At 43.8% G+C, this 19,817-nt stretch overlaps 1 protein-coding gene across 1 annotated transcript in view; it reads right to left on the bottom strand.

Annotated features, from left to right (window-relative positions):
- ADGRA3 (adhesion G protein-coupled receptor A3) overlaps window positions 1–13,377 on the bottom strand; it is a 111,727-nt gene extending 98,350 nt beyond the window's left edge. The window contains exon 1 of the mRNA XM_059066476.2: window positions 13,136–13,377. Coding sequence (XP_058922459.1) covers window positions 13,136–13,377 — 242 coding nt within the window. The remainder of the gene's footprint in view (window positions 1–13,135) is intronic.
- Window positions 13,378–19,817: the final 6,440 nt, after the last annotated feature.

Raw genomic sequence — 19,817 nt, 5'->3', positions numbered from 1 at the left:
GCTAAGCTGTTCTAGCTAAACTGATGGACAAGTTTTTCAACTTTATCCCTGAGGGAAGAACTCGAAGACTTTTTTTTTTTTTTTCTTCCAGCAAGGAGCCCTGAAAAATCAAGTCATAGCAGACAGTTAACTAGGATTCTCTAAGTAGGCAATAATATCAAGTAGACAATCTCTACTTATCATGGTTCAGAGTAGATGACACCCATTCCCTAGGGCTTTGCCTTCAAAAGCACACCATCCTCTAAGGAAGAACTGCTCTTTGTGGCCCATCTTGGCAGGAAACCATGCAACCAAGCTAGCCATTTCCCCATAGGTGCTTCTGAGCCCAAACCATGTCAAATTGCTGAAATTCAATAATTAAGTGATCGTGGTGACCAGAAGAAGACTACACATGCAGTGGAGGAATGAAAGATCTCTGAATCTAAGCAGATTCCAGGCAAGGCACAGTGCAGAAACTAGACAATGGACTGAAAGAAATAATAGGTAAGGTACTGCAGGGATGGATTCATGCCTCCCTTTCAAGAAGGTTAATTGTGAAGGAAGAAGAGTAACTACTCCAAGGTGGTGCTGCTACAAGGGTCGTTTGGGGGAGGGGAGTTTTTTTGTTTGTTTGTTTGTTTTTTTAAACAGAGGCTATGTATGCCAAGGAGAAACATCACAAACTAGGGGAGAGGCTGAAAAGATAAGTGACAGTTTCTCAAGAAGTAGGAGGGAAATAGATCAAGAAAAGTGGAGGGAAAAAATGAAATAATCTGGGCAAAAGAGAAGCACTTTTCACTATCGAAGGCAGAGTGGGAGTTTAAGCCTTGACCTTGTAGGCAGGGTATTCCGCCTTGAAGACTCTCGAGCTTATCTATGATAGATTCATCATCTTGTGTTAAAAATAATATAAGATTCTTCCCCTAATCCTACTTGAGAAAAAAAATAGTGGGGAAAATATTACTTCTTTATACAAAGATTTATTGCGTGTTTATGTGATAGACACTGAGAATACAGAGATAAACATCACCATCAAGAGTTCACAATCTGGGCTTCCCTGGTGGCGCAGTGGTTGAGAGTCTGCCTGCTGATGCGGGAGACGCGGGTTCGTGCCCCGGTCCGGGAAGATCCCACATGCCGCGGAGCGGCTGGGCCCGTGAGCCATGGCCGCTAGGCCTGCGCGTCCGGAGCCTGTGCTCCGCAATGGGAGAGGCCACAGCAGTGAGAGGCCCGCATACCGCAAAAAAAAAAAAAAAAAAGAGTTCACAATCTGGTGCAGCCACTATGGAAAACAACATGGAGGTTCCTCAAAAAATGAAAAACAGAACTACCATATGATCCAGAAATTCCACTGCTGAGTATACATCTGAAGAAAATGAAAACACTAATTTGAACCCTAATGTTCACAGCAGCATTATTTACAACTGCCAAGATATGGAAGCAACCTAAGTGTCTGCTGACAGTTGAATGGATAAAGAAAACGTGGTATATGTATACAATGGAACGTTACTAAGCCATAAAAAAGAATGAAATTCTGCCCTTTGCAACAATGTGGATGGACCTACAGAGTATTACACTAAGAGAAATAAGTCAGAGAAACACAAATACTCTATGTTACCACTTATATGTGGAATCTAAAAAATAAAACAAAGGGATGGATATAACAAAACAAAAACAGACTTTCAGACACAGAGAACAAACCAGTGGTTACCAATGGGGAGAAGGAATGGGGAGAGGGGCAATACAGGGGAATGGGATTAAGAAATACAAACTACAATGTATTAAATAAGCAACAAAGATAGATTGTACAGCACAGAGAAATATATCCACTATTTCATTATAGATTATACTCCATTTAAAGTTATAAAAATATTGAATCACTATGTTGTATACCTGAAACTAAATCAATTATACTTCAATTTTTTAAAAAAAGAGTTCACAATCTGGTAAGAGGGCGGGAACTGTAAATAAATCATTCCAAACAGTATGACACCTGCAGCAATGCAAGCAAACGTGAGGTAGGACGCGGTCACAAGGAATGGAGGAGTCAGCCTAGCACTGATTGCCAGGGTGGACTCCAAGTCACATGGTATCCGAAAGACAGGATTCTCATCAGATCTTCGCTAGAAAGGGAGAGATCACACTTGGTCTTGCTTAAAACAAACAAATCAAAGGTTAAAACAAATAATCTAAGAGAAAGCACATCTGTCTTAAAATACAGTACTAGAGATGAATACACCCCTAGTCAATTTCTCTTTGCCTTTTCATGAGAAAAGAGTTGGGAAGAATTGCACAATAAAACAAAGAATTGCTTTTAAGTCTTATCTTGATGGGAAATGAATCAATTTAATTAGACTTAGATTCAAGCAGTCTTAAAGAAAGAAAAGTTTAACAACTCCATTACAGAATCTGTATTACAGTTACATCTCCAAAGCCTGCTTTAAGTTTCCTTCATTTAAATCTCAGGAGGGTTTAGACTGAAGTGTCATCCTCAACACAATTTACAACCTGCTTTCTACCCCTCTCATGATATGAGGCCATCACAGAATTGCCAATTAGAAGCCTACCACTATTCTAGGTGCTACAGTTGCAGGAAGGAGCAGAACAGTCTCTCTGACCTCGATGGAACTGACATTCTAGGGGAGGCTAGGTCACATACATGGAACTATTTATTTTAATTCAGAAATGTCTTCATATAGGGAATGAATTTAACTCACAATCACATACTATGCATTATGTCCTGTGCTGGGGAGATGCAGGGGAGAGGGCTGGGGGTAAGGCTTGAGGAGCTCAGATTACACCAGGTATCCTTTATTTCCCCCCAGCCTGGGTTGGGGACATGCTTATTCCTCTTTGGGGGAAACATTTTGGTCTGCAAGTATGGTAGTCCCTCCCATCTGCAGGGGATACGTTCCAAGACCCCCAGTAGATGCCTGAAACTTTGGACAGTACTGAACCCTTTATATACTGTACTATAATTTTTTCCTATACATACATACCTCTGATAAAGTTTAATTTATAAATTAGGCACAGTTAAGAGATTATCAACAATAAGCTAGAACAATTATAACAATATACTGTAATAAAATTCTATGGAGGTAGTCTCTCTCTCTCAGAATCTCTCATTGTACAAATGTAATGTCTTTGCCATCTTAACCAAGCACTTATCAAGCACTGTGGCCATATAACTTTTGCAGTCTAAAGTGCAACAGCAAAATTAACACAAATTCTTTTTCCTTCACTATATCATGATTAAAGGATTTGTTCTTACTGTAGATCTTAGCAAACTCAGTATATGATTTTTTTTTTCTTCCCTTGTTAAGTCTAAAACGTTCACCTTTTCACTTAAAGAAAGCATTTTACAGTTTCTCTTTGGCACATCGAATTGCCAGCATCACTACTCCTACGCTTAGGGGATCATTATGAAGTAAAATAAGGGTGACTTGAACTCAAGCACTGAGATACCAGGACCGTCGATCTGATGACGCAGACGGCTGCTAAGTGACTAACAGGCGGGTACGCTGGACAAAGGGATGATTCACATCCCAGGCAGGACAGAGCGAGATTTCATCATGCTGGTCAGAATGGTGCACAATTTAAAACTTATGGATTATTTCTGGAATTTTCCATTTAATATTTTTGGACCATGGTTAACCATGAGTAACTGAAACTGGGGATAAGAGGGGACTTGTGTACAATTCTTGACTAGGTGAAAGCACCACTTTTACATGTAGAGCTACCCATCCTGCCAAAAGATTTTCTTCATGTTCACGCCACTGTCATCCAGAAGAACTTAATAAAAATATTCTAAGAAGTAGGTAGTGAGGGTGATGGACAATTTAGCCTTCTTTGTATAGGATTATATTCCACAGATGTGCCCTTCCCCCTCCCCCATCCTGATTACTCAGGAACAAAAGATTTCAAATATGCACAGTTCTAACACGTAATTTAAACTTAACAAGGCAAAATATGGGAAGCAAAAAAGGACAAAAGGTATTTTTTATTTTGCTTAAACTAAGAACCAAGAATGTCAGTCATGCAAATTGATAAAGAGCTAAAAGCAACTAGCAAATGCCTGCCTGTTATATGAGTGGATTTAGCCTAGCAACAAAGTTCTGTGCCCTGCTAGAGGAAATCTCTTGTCCTCGTCTGCCCAACAAGCCTGTCCGTTCTCAAGTCAAGAATATGACAGAGATGCCCACAGTCCTGCCTCCTTAGTCCCAGCCAAAGCAGTAATTGAAAATAATGAAAGAAATATATCATCAGGAGAGGAGTGGTTGCTTAAACAAAAAGTGTCAACTGGGGAGGGAAAAAGCTACTAGAAACTAAAACGGTAAAGAGAAGGTGGCCAAATACAAATGACCCTTTTGTAGACATGTCAAACTATATTCAACTTCACTTGTAATCAGAATGTAAATTAAAATAAGCTTTTTTAAAAAAAATTATCAGACTAGTAAAGACTAAAAAACAAAATTCCCAGAGCAGGCACATATGTGGGGAACTGGGCCTCTCATAGTTTCTCTATACTATTATTTTATATCAGTAATGCATTATTACTGGAAATAAATCTCTATTTTAAATTTAATATAAAATAAAGGATTTAAGGCAGACGGAGGCAGGGGCCATATGTGTTTTGTTGCCTATTCCATCTGAGTATCAGGCCCTCAAATACTGGTTTGGACAAATGCTTGCTGCCCTGAAGACTTTGTCAGTTCATCCCTTTAGTACCACAACGCATCTCCAAAACTTTATTGTCCTTAACCCCATGACTTGGTATTAAATCCAACTTCAGCACATCACTTGCCACTTTACAAAGTCATTTTTCTTCTCTCTTATGAATAAGGCCCCACCCTAAAGCTCTCAGCTCTCTCTGTCCTAAAAATGTCTCTTGATTTTCATCCATCCTTGCTCTGCCTGGGAACAGTCCCTCCCTCCCTGCCCCCCTTTTGAGACCGTGTTCCTCAATCTGTTCCTCTGCTCCTTCTTCTACCTTCTTTTGTTGCAGCAGATGGCAGCTGGTGAAGACGGTTACCCCTTCAGGTCGCTGTGCTGCTAGAAAACAGGTTCTCAGCCCAGGTGACAACAGAATCACCTGCAGAGCCGTGAAACATACCAACTTCCAGGTCCCATCCTGGACCAGTCAAATCAGATCACAAGATCTGTGGCCCAGGCATCTGAACTTTTAATGTTCCCAGGTGATTCAACACAAGGTGGAAAATCTCAACAGCAAGCTCAGCAGCCAGGTTTGGGGGAGGTGGAGATAAATGCCCCTGCCCCACCCCACTGGACCACCCCGGGGGCTCGGATGCAGGGCCTGCGGCAGTGGGGCTCTGGCCTGGAGCACCCTCCACACAAACATAATCACTGTGTGTGTGTCACGACATGGAAATGCTTGGAAAGAACTGCTGTAAATAATGGAAGTGATTATGTGCTACAGGAGATCTGAGACGTACTAGGTTGGGAAAAGGCTTTGTGCCCGGCAGACAGATGTGACGGGAAAGCAAAGGTGGTCACTGACCAAAAAGGTCTATCAGTCCCTAATTTAGCGAGGCTGTTCCTAAAACCAGTCTTGCAGATTTCCCTTTACAAACCCTATTGCCTATAAGTCCCAAAAGTCCACCAGCTACCCCCCTGCTATCTCCAGCTCTCTTAGCAGAGTGTGGCAATGGAAGAAGATGCAGGTTAAATCACATCAAAAAGAGCCAGATCCAGGAGAAGTGTGACAGATGTTGTACATCTGGAAGGCCAGAGGTGGAGTTCCAGGATGGGATACAAGCACACAAGACTAGGATAAAACTGGTCTAATGGCCAAAAAAAAAAAGTCACACAAGCTTGGTTAAATCAAGCTGACAACAAGCAGAGTAGGCAGTGGGTATCTGTTGAATGAACGCAAAAGCAAGCACTTTTAAAAACTAGGGTAGGGGGCTTCCCTGTTGGCGCAGTGGTTGAGAATCCGCCTGCCGATGCAGGGGACACGGGTTCGTGCCCTGGTCCGGGAAGATCCCACATGCCGCGGAGCGGCTGGGCCCGTGAGCCATGGCCGCTAGGCCTGCGCGTCCGGAGCCTGTGCTCCGCAACGGGAGAGGCCACAACAGTGAGAGGCCCGCATACCGAAAAAAAAAAAAAAAAAAAAAAAAACAAACTAGGGTAGGAATTATGAAGACAGCCACTAGAGAAGAGTGATTATCAAAAGTCAGCTCTGGTCTTTGGAAGGCCCCTGTTGTATGTAGGAAAACAGATTTAAGTCCAGGCCTGCAGTCAAAGAGGAAAAAGAAGACAGGGTGTTGGGGGAAGTGGGGTGGGATCATGGAGTGGGGAGGGGGTAGTCCTGGATAATTCTCATACCAATACCCCCTTCCATTTGCTCCCTTCAGGTCCTGAACTGAAGGGATCTGAGGACAAGAAATGTTTCCCTGAGTGAAAATCCCAATATCTGCAATGTGCTCAGCATGGCACTACAAGTGGCCAGGAGAAACGTGTCCCCCTACTGTGAGGCACCAGCTACAGCTCTGTCCCACTCCATCCAACACGCAGGAGATTCCCTCACTACACAGGCAAAATTTCTTAAAAGTTTAGTGGTGGGGGAAAGAAAAACAGCTTGGGCCAGACTGCTTACTTTAAAACTCCCTCTTCAGACTATTAACTGTCTGCCCTTGAACATAAATGCAAGCTAAACCGTGCATAAAGCATTAAAATTATATTAGAATAAATTCAGTCAGGCAACAATTAAAAACTCATTGAGCAAGTCTGCATCTACAGCTTCCTAATTTTTGCAAAAACTGACTTAATAAGTTACTGAAATTTAAAGAATTCTGTATCCTAATTTTCGTCTGTTTATGAGAAAACTGTTGACACAACACTAAACTAGTTATGGTCTCTGGACTTAAAGATTCCTCCACAGGAATACAGACAACACAGAAAACAACTGCTTTCAGAGAAGCAGCTAAATGGGAAAAAAAAATCACTGAGTACTACTATAAGAAACTTCACCTGTCATTTTCTGACTTACTTTCAAGAGTTTTTACTCTGGGTTTGTTTTTGTTTTTGTTTTTTTGTGGGGTTTTTTTTTGCCTATTTTTAAAAGCCATCTTTACAGGCTCCTGGGAATAGAAGTTGTAACTGGATTGGGGCAAGGAACTCCGAAAGTTCCTGTTTTCTTTTGTTTCTGGTATTTTATTTCTGATTTACTGCCAAACTCACCAACTTCTCTCATCTACTCCTGATGCCGGAGGACTCCAAGTGGGCAAGAAGCAACAGGATTCATGGGCTGGGTCATGCAAAACCTTCTCATCACACTGGAAAAACTTAAGACTTAAATTCATGGACCAAATGCCTAAATCTGCCCAAAATTCTGCAATATTTCTGAGCAACTTGCCAGCACACTGCCTAACGTATGTGCTTATCATACACATAAGATCATGTAGTTCAAATGTAACTGTCCATAGATTTGCTAGACCCGTTCCTGAATAGGGGATCCAACAGCTGTGAAATGCTGACCTAAATAAATGTTCTCATTTGCTATAATAGGGTAAAAATTTGAATTCACATCCCTCCACTTGTCCTGATCTCCCAAGATACAGTCCTATCTTTACTGGCATTACTCTTATCAATAAAGACAATTATGTTCCCAACCACTGAGGTCTCAGAGCCCTTCCTTTGAGGGGATGTACATTATGAGAGCATCAAGTATCCTATAAAGTGACAGAAGAGCACAGATAAGAGAAGCGCTAGGGAAGGATCAGAGCACTGGAAGAGGGAAAGAAGAGTTCACAGCAGATGAGCTGGATTGAGAAGGACCCACACTTTACCAGAAAAGGGATACCAGGAGAGAGTGGTCGACTTAGCCAAGGCACACAGGAAGCAAAATACAAATCTGCTTGGGGACAATGAGATGCACACTTTGGTTAAGCAGAGAATTTGTGTATAAGACTGATCCTTGAATGAAAGAATCATGTCTTACTTTATCCCTGAATACCTAGCACGCAGAACTGTGCCTACAAAAGTAACAGTGTCTCAATCGATGTGCATGGGGAAAAAAGTTGTGCTGAGTATCGGGAAACACAGCTACACAGGTATAGGAGACCTTGCATTCAAATATTAAAAACCTTACCCATGACCTACAAGAATTCAGGCCACGACAGCTTTGGGGGCTGTTCATTAAAATCACCCTGCTCCTTGGGAATTCCCTGGCGGTCCAGTTGTTAGGACTCTGCGCTTTCACTGCCAAGGGCCCGGGTTCAGTCCCTGGTCGGGGGACTAGGATCCTGCAAGCCGCGCAGCGAGCGTGGCCGAAAACAGCAACAACAAAAATTGCCCTGCTTCTTCTCTCCCTCTGTTGCCCTCACCTGGCAAAGCAGCAGCCTGGCTAATACCAATGCTCCTCATCTCTAAACTGAAGGCAGCTGGAGAGAATTAACAGCGCTGACCATCTCCCTTGGAACTGGATCACAAGGCAAAATGGACACAACTCCACTCCCGTGACATTTCTGCCATCCCCAGGACGGTCACTCTCCCACTTTCCAAAAGAACCACTTCCCTCCTCTTTCACCTTCCTCTTCACACCATCTACTCAGCCCTCCTCCCCTCACCCTGCCTCTAGGTCTTTAAGAAAATAAAAGCAAGGGGGCAGGAAAGCCCTCTTCATCCCACCTGCCCAGCCCCCCACAGCCTCCTGCCTGCGCTCCCTCCTGTCACCAGGTGGGGATGGAACATCCTGCTCCATCAAAAACCAAACCAAACCTCCAAAAAAAAAAAAAACCAAACCAGCGCTCCAGCTCGCATCCCATCTCACCTTCCATCGCGCGTTTCACCCTCTCCCCAACTATTCCCCACCATACTCAGGCGCTAACGTTCTCTTTCCCTCACACCAAACTTCTTCCTCATCGAGGTGCCATCACCACCATCCTCACCCTGTTCTCCCTTCAATCCACCCCAACCTGTCTTCCCCAGCCTCTGATCCACGGAGGGCACCAAAGCGCCAGGCTGTCAAATCCAGCTTGGTCTTACTGTTCCTCATCTCTCAGCATCTCTCAACTGGGGCGCCCCCAATTCCTGTCTTCAAACCTGAACTTCTCTTGGCTTCTATGACCAGATACTCCCCAGGTGCTCCCCCCACCTCACCAGAGGCTCCTTTCTTCTCTGGCTCTTCCTCCGTTCCAGGAGGCTTCAGCCTGGCCCCCCCCCTCCTCCCATCTGTACACTCTCACATAACTGACCTCGACCAGACCCGTGCTTGAAATACCATGGATAGACCAATGGTTCCAAAAACCCTCTCTGCATTTCAGTGGGGCCAGTCCGTCACCACCCCTCACTGTTACTGCAGAATGCCCTCCCCGCCCCCTGCGCCCAAAACCCCATCTTTCACTCCCCTTGGGCCATGCTCAAGTCTTAACTTCTCTAAGAAAATTTAAAAATCTTCCAATGCCTCCACAGCCCCACTGCTCTCTCCTCTTTTCAGGCTTCCTAAAGCATTTAAGCAATCAGAGTACAGGATTTATTACTTAATTACAGACATTCTGTGATTGTTCCCGAGATTTCTGCTTTGCTTTAGTGCAACTTCTCTCTCCAACCAGGTTTAAGTTCCCAACAATGCAAGCACTTCTTTTTGTGTACCTGGCACTGAGCTGCATACGCTGGTGACATCCAATTATCAGTTTTCTGACAGCAAACAAACATAACATTTGATAAAGTAGAATCGCCACGTAGCATCATGAGGAAAACACCGTTGAAAAAGCAGGGCTAAATCTGTACAACCTTCTACCACTGATGTCCTCAGAATTTTTAAAACTTAATATTGAGCATCTCATATAAAACATAGGAATAAAGTAAACAGATTTCCAACAAAAACATTAAATGCAGTTAAATTTTTATTCCACATGTGTGTAAGAATAATAAATGGAATTTAATCCTTTAATACAAAAGGCTACATGAGATACAAAAAACAGGTCAAGCTGAGGACTTCTGCAAGTCCTCTCTAGAAACATGGCTATGAAAATGTGCTGTTCACTAAGATAGTTGAAAGATCTGAGCTTTAAGCTATCAATATATTGAAATCCAGTTCATCCACTAAGTAGAAAAGGCCTTATTTTTCATTATTAAAGAAAGAAAAAAGAAAACTTCTATCCAATGCTTGACATCCTTTCAACACCTATCAACTTTCCATGCAACACTTGCATCACAGCTCAGCTGAAAATGCTTGGCCACACCTAAGGAATGAAAACTCCAACCAGAGAGCCTGTCCGACCTTGACCTGCCCCCCACCGCGCCCCAACGCCACCACCACCACCACTCCAGGCACTAGATACTTGCCCTTGACTTTCAAGCAATATCAAATGCATGGCTTCACAAGCATCTCCACACCCGTGGGCATTCTGGAGGCTCCCACCTTCCATCCTCTCATTGCCTCACCATGTCCTTCACTATCATCTTTCTCATCCTTCTCAAATTGGCTTTGGATCCTCAGATCCTCCATTCCACCCACTAAGCCCTAAAGGGGCCTCGGTTGCCCTCTTCTGGGTCCCTTTTTCTACTTGTGCACCCTGATATTACACCGTTTACCATACTGTCCTGAGACGTATTCATGAATATCTCTCCCCAAATACCATAAGTTCCTGGAGAAGAAAGATGTTTTTAATCTATATTTTGTAGTGAACTGAAAGGTGAGTGTCTCCCAAAGCCATAGGTCCAAGTTAACTTCTCAGCCCTATACCTCTGAAAGTAACCTTGTTTGGAAAGAGGGTCTTTGCAGATGTAACTAAGTCACAGATCTCTAGATGAGATCATCCTGGACTTCGGGTGGACCCTAAATTTAATGACTGGTGTCTTAGAAGAGAAAGAACAGTATTTGAGAGACACACAAAGGGAAGGCCATGCAAAGACACAGGCAGAGATTGGAGCTGGGTTGCCACAAGCCAAGTAATGTCAGAAGCTGAAAGAATCAAGGCTTCTCCCCCAGAGCCTCTGGAGGGAGCATGGCCCTGCTGAAACCCTTGATTTCAGACTTCTGACCTCCAGCACTGCAAGAGAAGAAATTTGTTGTTTAAGCCATCAAATTTGTGGTAATTTACCATAGTCCTAGGAAACTAACACCTAGTCGAAACCTCAACATACGGCCCACGACCTCAGTTCAATAAAAAACCGTGTTGAACTAGGAAGGAAGATGAAGACAAGGGGTGATGATGAGAAAGCATCTAAACTGCAGGGCAGGGATCTGGGACACGGACCCCTTGCCAGTCGTTCACCATGGGAACTTGGGCAAGTCATTTATCCACGGCGACCCTCTGATTTATTCCCTAATAAAACGAGGAAATTGGCCCAGAAGACCCTCCACCAGGTCTGATACACCTTGAACCAACTTCATCCAGAACGTCAACTTTATATGATCCTTAAATAAATTATAATTTCTTCCCATTCACTGAATAAATTTTATTAATTTTACTTTTATCTAAAGAGCTTTCAGGTGAAAAAAAGGATTAAAATGGCATTTCAAAAGCACTTATATTTTAATCAGCTCAAAAAAGTTCAGTGAAATAGTTTGATAATACGCTGAAAAGTGATTTTCTATAATATCAACTTTTTTCCCCCGCAAAATCAACAATTTAAAGTAGCTGCTTTAATCCACTGTTGACAGTTAAGAAAAACTCGACCTAAACTTGAATCAGCTTAAGTGCCACTGATCCAGAACCCAAATGTATGATGACTAATTTCTTCAGAGTAACAAGGGAGTTGGGCAACACAAAGGTTTTTCTCCACTTGACTCCAGGCTGTAATTATGGTCCCATACCCAAAATATCCACTTCAAAGAATCTGGCTAAGAAATAAATACAGCTGCTGCCGCTACCAAATGGTTGAGTGTTGGTAAAGGAAATCAAACAAAACAAAAACTCTTTTACCATTTTCGGGCCTCCATAAACAGAAACACACAATTTTCCTGTGTTAAATCTTTCCTAATTCAAACAAATGGAAATGAAGAACAAAGGTGTTGGTAATGAAATCTGTACTTGTCTTACCCATAAATCCTGCTTGGGTTAATTTGGGTTAAATTAAAAACCATATTTTGGGGTTAAATTAAAAACCGCAGTTTAAGTTCTTTCACAGGTCATGCTGCTTCCCTTGCCTTCATGTTTTTATAGTGGCAGCCTTGATTCTTTTTAGGGAACCAACCAAAACAACATAGAGGAAGACGGCGCCGAGGGACTCATATTTCAGCTCGACAAAATACCAATTAGGAACACTTTCAAGCCTTCCCAAACCAATTCGTTGTTCAGAAAATAAAGTCAAGAGTCACTGGGGCCACGGGTTCAGCTAGAATTGGCAGAACCACGCTTGCAAAACTGGACCGTGAATCGTAACACAAACTGAGTAACGAGACCAAAAATTTTTCCTTCCAGGTGGAAACTCAATCTAAAAATCAAGTCCTTGAGTTGCAAGGCTCAGCAAACGCACAGTTTGCAAATCCGAAGTTCTCGGCTTTTAAAAAGATGAGCGCTCACACCCAAGAAAACGGAGCTGGAAGGTGCACGATTTCATCTGAAATATATTTCTGGCCCTTAAAAACAACTCTATTTTAAAAGGTGCTCTTTAACTGTAATAAAACTAAGACAGCAAAAGCGAAGTAAACAGTCTGGGGGTTTGGGGATCACACACCGGGGCGTTCAAAGTCCTCATGTTGCTTTAGTATCCTGCAAACTTGCGTCCAAGTAACTTAAGTTGGAAGAAGCTGAAGGACTGGCGAATCTCACCTAGCACTGTGTTTCCCGGCAGCCCACGCACAGGATGAATGAGCTTTAACTCTGCGGACTGCATGTTTACTTGCATCCTCACGTGGCACCGCGCAGCTCAAAAGCGCCGCGCCGGACCGCGCGGGGAACCCGAAAACTTTTACTTTACAAACTTATAGTTTACAAACTAGCGGAGCTCGGAGGCAGCTCAGGGACACATCTGCTCGCCTGCCGCAGAAACGCGCCCAGACCGAGCCCCCCGGCGCTTGCCCAGCACCAGCCCTGCCCGCAGCTTCATTCACACAAAGGCACAGGGGTGCCGGCGGGACCCTTTTGCAAGTCGCGCGGAGAGAGAAGCGGCACGACAGAGAGCGCCGGCAGGGAAGGAGGGAGGGGTCCGGGCGCTTGGGCAGAGCGGCGCCCCGCGGGCTACTCACAGGGTGACCGTGCGGTTGGGCAGCGTGTCCGGGGGTAGGACCTGCGCGAGCTCCAGGCTGCTGCACACCACCTTGCCCTCTGCGGCGCCCGCCGCCCTGCCGGCCCCTCGGGGCCGCCCGTCGTGCTTGCAGCCCGGAGGCAGCGCCGCGGCCCCGCCGCCGCCTCCCAGCAGCGCGAGCAGAGCCAGCGGCAGCAACAGAGGCGGCGGCGCGCGGCCCCGCAGGCGCTCGGGCGGCTCCATGCTGCGGGCTGGGCGGCGGGTCGGGGCCTGACGGCCGAGCGGCGGAGCGCTGGCCTAGCGGGCCGCCCCGGTGCCCGGGCGGACGGGAGCGCAGCGCGGGCCCGGGGGTGCCCGGAGCCTTGTGGCGGCCGGAGGACGCGCCCTCCTCGGCGCCGACATGCTCCTTTGTCCGCTGCGGCCGCGCTCGGCCTCTGGGTGGCCGCCGGGTCACGGCCGCGCGGGTCCCTGCGCCGCTCTACGGCCGAGCGGGAGCGCCGCCTCCTCCTCCGCCTCCGCCTCCGCCTCCCCCGGCCCCTGCCCGCGGCGGCTCCTCCCCCCCTGCCACCGCCCCCGCCCTTTCTCCTCCCCCTCCTCCTTCCCTTCTTTTTTCTCCTCCTCCTCCTCCTCGTGGTCTCCTGTCCCCTCACCGCCCGCCGCCCGTGGCTCCGGGAAGGAGGTTGGCGCTCCCAGGCCAGCGCCACCCGTCGCGTGTCCACGACCCCAGGCGTGCCCGGCTTCCGGGCAGGAGTTGTGGGCCCGCAGGAGTACGGTAACTCGTGGAGAGGGTGGAAGAAAGTTCTAGCCCAAACTCCAGCCACAGTGGCCAGTGTCTGGCAAGCTTCCCTCCTCCTCCTTCGCCGCCCTCCAGACAAAGGCGCCCTGTGCGCCCCTGGGGGCCGTCCGTACCGCCCGGCAAGCCCCAGTCCCAGGCTTGGGATGAGGGAGGAGAGCAGGGCTGAATTTATTTGGAGAAAGGCAAGGAGAGAGGTAGTGCCCCAAACCAACTCTCTTCAAAGGACTCGCCTTCCCACCTCTCTGCCCACGCAGGGATCGCGAGCCTTCTCTTCGCACACCTTGGTCTCATTTGTCCGGAATACAGGAGAGCTAGGAACAGGTTCCTCTCCCGGAAAGGGGACCCTCCAAAGCCGTTTCTGGCCTTCAGCAATTCCACTTATAACCCTTTCAAAGGATGCATCGGGGCCTCGCTGGACCGGCAGCCTTTGGAGAAAGAAATTTCCCTCTGGCATCCAGAGATACCTCAGATGTAACCAGTTAGTGCAATTGGAAGCAAACCAGCCAAGAAAACCCAGCTGAATCGATTATTCTAGGGAAGGCGGCCAGCTCCGCCCTAACATTTGCAAGACCGGGGTTCACGTACCCTATGTTTAAATATTTACAAGGAATATGTCAAGCTTACAAATAAAATATATTCTATGCTCCTATCTTGAAAAATATATTTAATAACTATCTGGAAGGCCAGGCGTGTTCACAGAGCTCTTACTTACGTTGGAGCTGCACCCTATACATGGCAAGGAGGAAAGAGCCAGACGCCAGCCCTCAGTCTACACATACTTCCATCACTTTTGCTTCCTGTTGACGAACAAGAGGGGCTTTCCGCACACGTGTCGCCGCCCCAGCCCACTCAGCCAAGCTCCCTGCACACCCTCAAACAGCCACCCCTTGACAACCCCTCGGGCCTAGGAGTGCATACACGGGTTGTGAGGTCCTCCCTTGGGAGGACAGTTCTGGGAAGAGGCCTGCTCAGGCCCTGGAAGTAGCCTTGGGAATTTTTGATCAGTGAATTCCAGGGTCCTGGGCTCCTTGGACAAGGTCTAGAAATAGAAAGGGAACACAGGCTCTTGGGGAACACATCCCTTGGCCCTGGAGATTTTTTGCCCCTTGGGGAGGAGAGCTAGGATGGTGCCCTCTAAAATGCAGAGCCAGGGCAGGGTTTTTCTTGCCTGAGTCTAAGGTCATTACTGCCTAAGGGCCCGACAGAATCTATCTTAGGGACGGATTCCTAGGAATCTCTGTATGTCTAGAACTTCCTCAACAGTAAATAAATGGCTTTTGTTTAACACAAACTATTGCATTAAGTTGAATAATGCTTCATTTGATCGACGTTTTTTGAAAATCAACGATGTGAGCCCATGTGTCCATTGCTAATAGTGCATATTGTGTTAGAAATGTTCTAGATCTGCGCTGTCCAATATGGTGGCAGCAGGTGGCTATTTAACACTTGAAATGTAGCTAATGTAGGGTCAGAAGATAATTTTTCACCTTATTTAATTTTAATTAATTTAAATTCAAATTTAAATAGTCCAAGGTGTTTAGTGGCTACCCAGTTGAACAGTGCAGTTCTTGACACTGATGGATAGAAAAAGTGGGAGAGCATCATCACCACTAAGTAGCTTTAAATCTATAAATAAACTTAAGTGGTGAAATTAAATAAATTCTCTTGAATTTATTTAAAGAATTCTTATTCCCTAACAAAATCATCACCATCCTCATCTGTTTTCTTTATAAAGATAAAAACTTCTTACTATAGCAATATGGAAGTTTATTAGCCACATTACTATTTTCATAGCTACAAATTGTCATATGAACTCAGAATCTGTGAATATCTTCACATACTCTATTTCAGACTATAGTTGAAATAAATGTGCATGTCTGTTTTTATATTTGTTTACCATGAGTGCTAACATCAGTTTGATACCTATCCTCTTTTTACTTCACTGTAGTTGAGAAAGTTGTATAAAGTACAGAATTATAAGACAAAGAGATATCTCAAGACGTATCATGAATCCAAGGAGAATTGTGGAGGAAATGCTTTATTATATGGATAATTTCAACCATTCTTGCACAGAAATCAGTAATTCTATCTTTGAAAATAAGAATCACTACAGATCGCAAAATAGTATAGTACAGTATATTACAGGGCTTTAGAAAGTATATCTTTCAACCCGGTATTCCTTGGAATGCACACAACCCTGAATTATCATCATTCTGTACCAGCGTGGGTTTGTAAGGACATAGCAAATGGTCCTTTCCCCACTTACTAAGATCTTTGAGGATGATACTGCTGAAACTTACCATCATTTACCCTCAGTCACACCAGAATCTTGGCTTTAATTAAGCTGCCCCAGCCCTGACAGCCTCTTGTCAGACAGGTCTATTACTGCTAATGCCTGCTCAGGCATCAAGATCATCATACCATTTGAAGTTACAGGACTTAATAGGTCCTTTCAAAGTTCTCACAGTGCTTTTGATTATCCCACTTGAGAACATCCTATAGGAACCCTTTGAGAAATCACTCATTAACTATATTCTTGTACATGTAGTCCTGTAAAGCTGTATTGCGTCAACTGTTGCTGTAAGGATTGTAGATGGACCACATTCCAAGGCTTCTAGGCTGCGAATCCTGTCTTGCTATGTTATGTAAGGCTTGTAGGAGATACGAGAGAAACACTCAAAGATGCTTTGTTTATCCTCCTACTATAGACTCCGTATTAACTATGTATATGTGTAAAAATATACAATTTATATATGTAATAAATATGGGATGTATATACATATATACCACCCTATTTATTAACAATTTATTTTACGTGTCTGTCTTCTTCCTTTTCTACCAGACTATGAGCTCCTAGAGAATTTTACCCACCCCTTCTTAAATTACTCCCTCCCACCTTCAATCACTCCCTATTACATTAATCTAGAATCTAGACCAATCATCTAGACTGAACTAGATAACAGGGCTTGTTCAAACCTGAAGATGGCTACCTGTTAAAATTTGTTTATAGTTTTACGCTGTTAGCCTCCCCCATTACAATACCAGCTCTGTGATGCTTTGTCTTATTTGCTTTTTATGGCAGACTCCATTAGTTGCTGCCAAAGAGCCATCCCCAAACTTTTCCTCCCTTGGAGGCTGAAAAAGCTACGTAATCATTTCCCCAGCCTCCCTGGCAACTACTGATGGCCATAATCTAGTTCTAGCCAAAAAGAATCAAAGGTTGTGCTGTAGGTTGTGCAGTATGGTAGATACTAGACACGTGTTTAAATTTAAATTCAAATTAATTAAAATTAAATAAAACTAAAAATTCTATTCCTTAGTCACACTAGCCATAATTTAAGTGCTCACTAGCTATATGTGGCTGGTGGATACCATTTTGGGCAGCACGAGCTATGGAATAGTTCCAACATCACAGAAAGTTCTACTCTTCAATACCAATCTGAGGGGAAGTCCGCTGAGAATCTTCAGGATAGAAATTCTGTGTGTGATAAAAAGAGACTTACAAGAGAAGATCTCTCTCACCACCCTCATCCTTCTTGCTTTGGAAATGGTATTGTGAGGACATGATACATGGAACTGAAGCAGGTCTTTTGAGACCACAAGGCAAAAAGCATAAAAGAAAACTCCAAAATCATAGGAAGAAATGGAAAGACCCCCCGTCAAAAAAAAAAAAAAATTGGGTCCCTGAGGTCATAGTTGAGCTGCCAGTCAAGCCTCTGGACTTATTTTTATTGATTATGAATATTCTCTGGTTTAAGCCACTGTTGTTATGGTTTCCTAGTGCCTACAACAGTGCCTGACACATAGAGGAAGTCCAAAGTATTTGTTGATTCTTGAAGTTTAAATCTTACTCATTTTTATGTTCCAAACATCTAACACAGTTCTTCATATATATTAGCTGGTGAGCATTGAGAAGATTGACTAATGTTCAGTCTTCTAAACAAAGGGAAATGTGTAATGTCATGATTAAACTGACAGCAGGAAAGAACAGCAACTTTTAGCACTTGAAATGTCTCAGTGACACCTCTATAAACCCTGTTAATAAACAGACATTCTCTGTTTATTTTTGCATCATTTAATGTTAATCTATTAATTGTGACAGCTGTAGTTTATATTTTTAGTCATTACACGGCATGTGCCAGAATGCGTGCTTGGTCATTACCCAAGACCCAGACAGAAACAGCAATAGTAGCTCAAATAACACCCTAGCCTCTTTAGACAGCATTGGCTCCTGTTCTGGCTTACTAGTTACTAGAAATAGTGACCTTCGGCAAGTCACTAAATCTCATCCTTCAAAGTGAGAGTTTGAACTGGAACCAGCTTTAAAGTGCTCTGATTTTATCCTGCTGAACCATGAAGTCTATTTTGTTTGTCTGCTGCAGCCAGACTATTATTGGAATGTATCCCTGTGACAGTTAAATGCTCTTTTTAGATGACCAAATATCTTTCTGAAATGGTATATTCTCTACCCACTGCAGTGTAATTACCATCAGTTGTAAATATAAAGAAGAAATATGAGGCAAAAATTGACCAGCAGTGCCACGTGGGGAATTACCTTGATGTAATAGAAGTCTCCAAGTACACGACCAGGCAGGTTAGCACAGAAGTGGTCGAACAGGAAAGGCTCACAGTGCAAATTAAGATGCTCAATTCACACAGTTTATTATATCCATTTAAAACACAGAGGAAGAGTGAGAAGCAGGGAAAGAGTTGGGGTAGGTTAACCCACAAGGGTTAGAATGCAAACAGATGAAAGATCTATCACCTGAACATACACAATGTGCCTATGAAATCTGAGTTATTGCATCTGTCTGTCTCTCTTTCTTCCGACTCAGACACATCAACCTTCCCCACTGCTGGTGGGGTTACAAGGACCAGAGCAGAAGTTTAAGCAAGGTGACCCAACAGATTTAAGATATCTGGGGCCAATATCTCACTTGCTCTGTCAGAGATGCAGGGGCCATTGTGCCTGGTCACAATTACAACCTGCCCGATAAGCGGCTGCAGACTTTATTTGTGCTTCCTGGACAGAGGGTACTTGGGGCCAGACTTGATGTTACCAATGAAGAGTTGTTTTCAACCCAGTAAATACTGAACGCCTCATATGCCTTATGCACATTTAGTGAATTATAAATACTTATCCTTCCATCCTTTTCTAAAGTGATTTTCTCTTTTGTCCATCATTTTACCTGTTCACCTCACATGACTACTTTCTTTCTCTATGTCTACCACGTCTCACAGGTTATTTGCTTCTCTACTTAGTGTCATCAGTTGTCCTTCCTTTTTTCCTATTATTTTTATATCAGAATTAAATATTTTAAAATAATATAGAAAATATGGTACATAACAGAGGAAACGACAGACTTTGGGGGAATTTAGAAATGGAGTCCACACAAGAGATGTAGATAGCTTCTCCAAATAGCTGTATTTCCTGAGTATCTCCAAAATATAATGAATATAACCTGTCTTGTTATATCAGGTATCTGTGTTATTATAAATTTTACTCCTATGTGCCAATATAATGATTAAAATCTATCAACCAACTAGTAATTATTAATGATAGGCATAGTAGCAAACATGCCAATCATGAAATTTCCATCTAAAATTTTTTTTTAAATAGTAGCTTTCTTCCTCCTTTGTGTCAGTTAACATATTAAAATCCATTTGTTGAGCTGAACAGAATGAGAAAGTATATTTGAAATTATGCACTTCTCAACAAAGAAATTACTACTTTGAACCAACTTCTGAATCTGCATGTTGATAGCACATTGAATATCTTGTTATTTGGATTTCTGTAATATATTTTTAAACACATTCCTATGTCACTTAGAAGCCTCAAACATTATTAAGTCATAAACAGTTTGGTTATATAAACTCGGTCAAACTT

This window comes from Kogia breviceps, chromosome 6 (genome assembly GCF_026419965.1).
Source record: "Kogia breviceps isolate mKogBre1 chromosome 6, mKogBre1 haplotype 1, whole genome shotgun sequence".
NCBI classification, from domain to species: domain Eukaryota; kingdom Metazoa; phylum Chordata; class Mammalia; order Artiodactyla; family Physeteridae; genus Kogia; species Kogia breviceps.
This window is presented reverse-complemented; position numbering and strand designations above follow the sequence as displayed.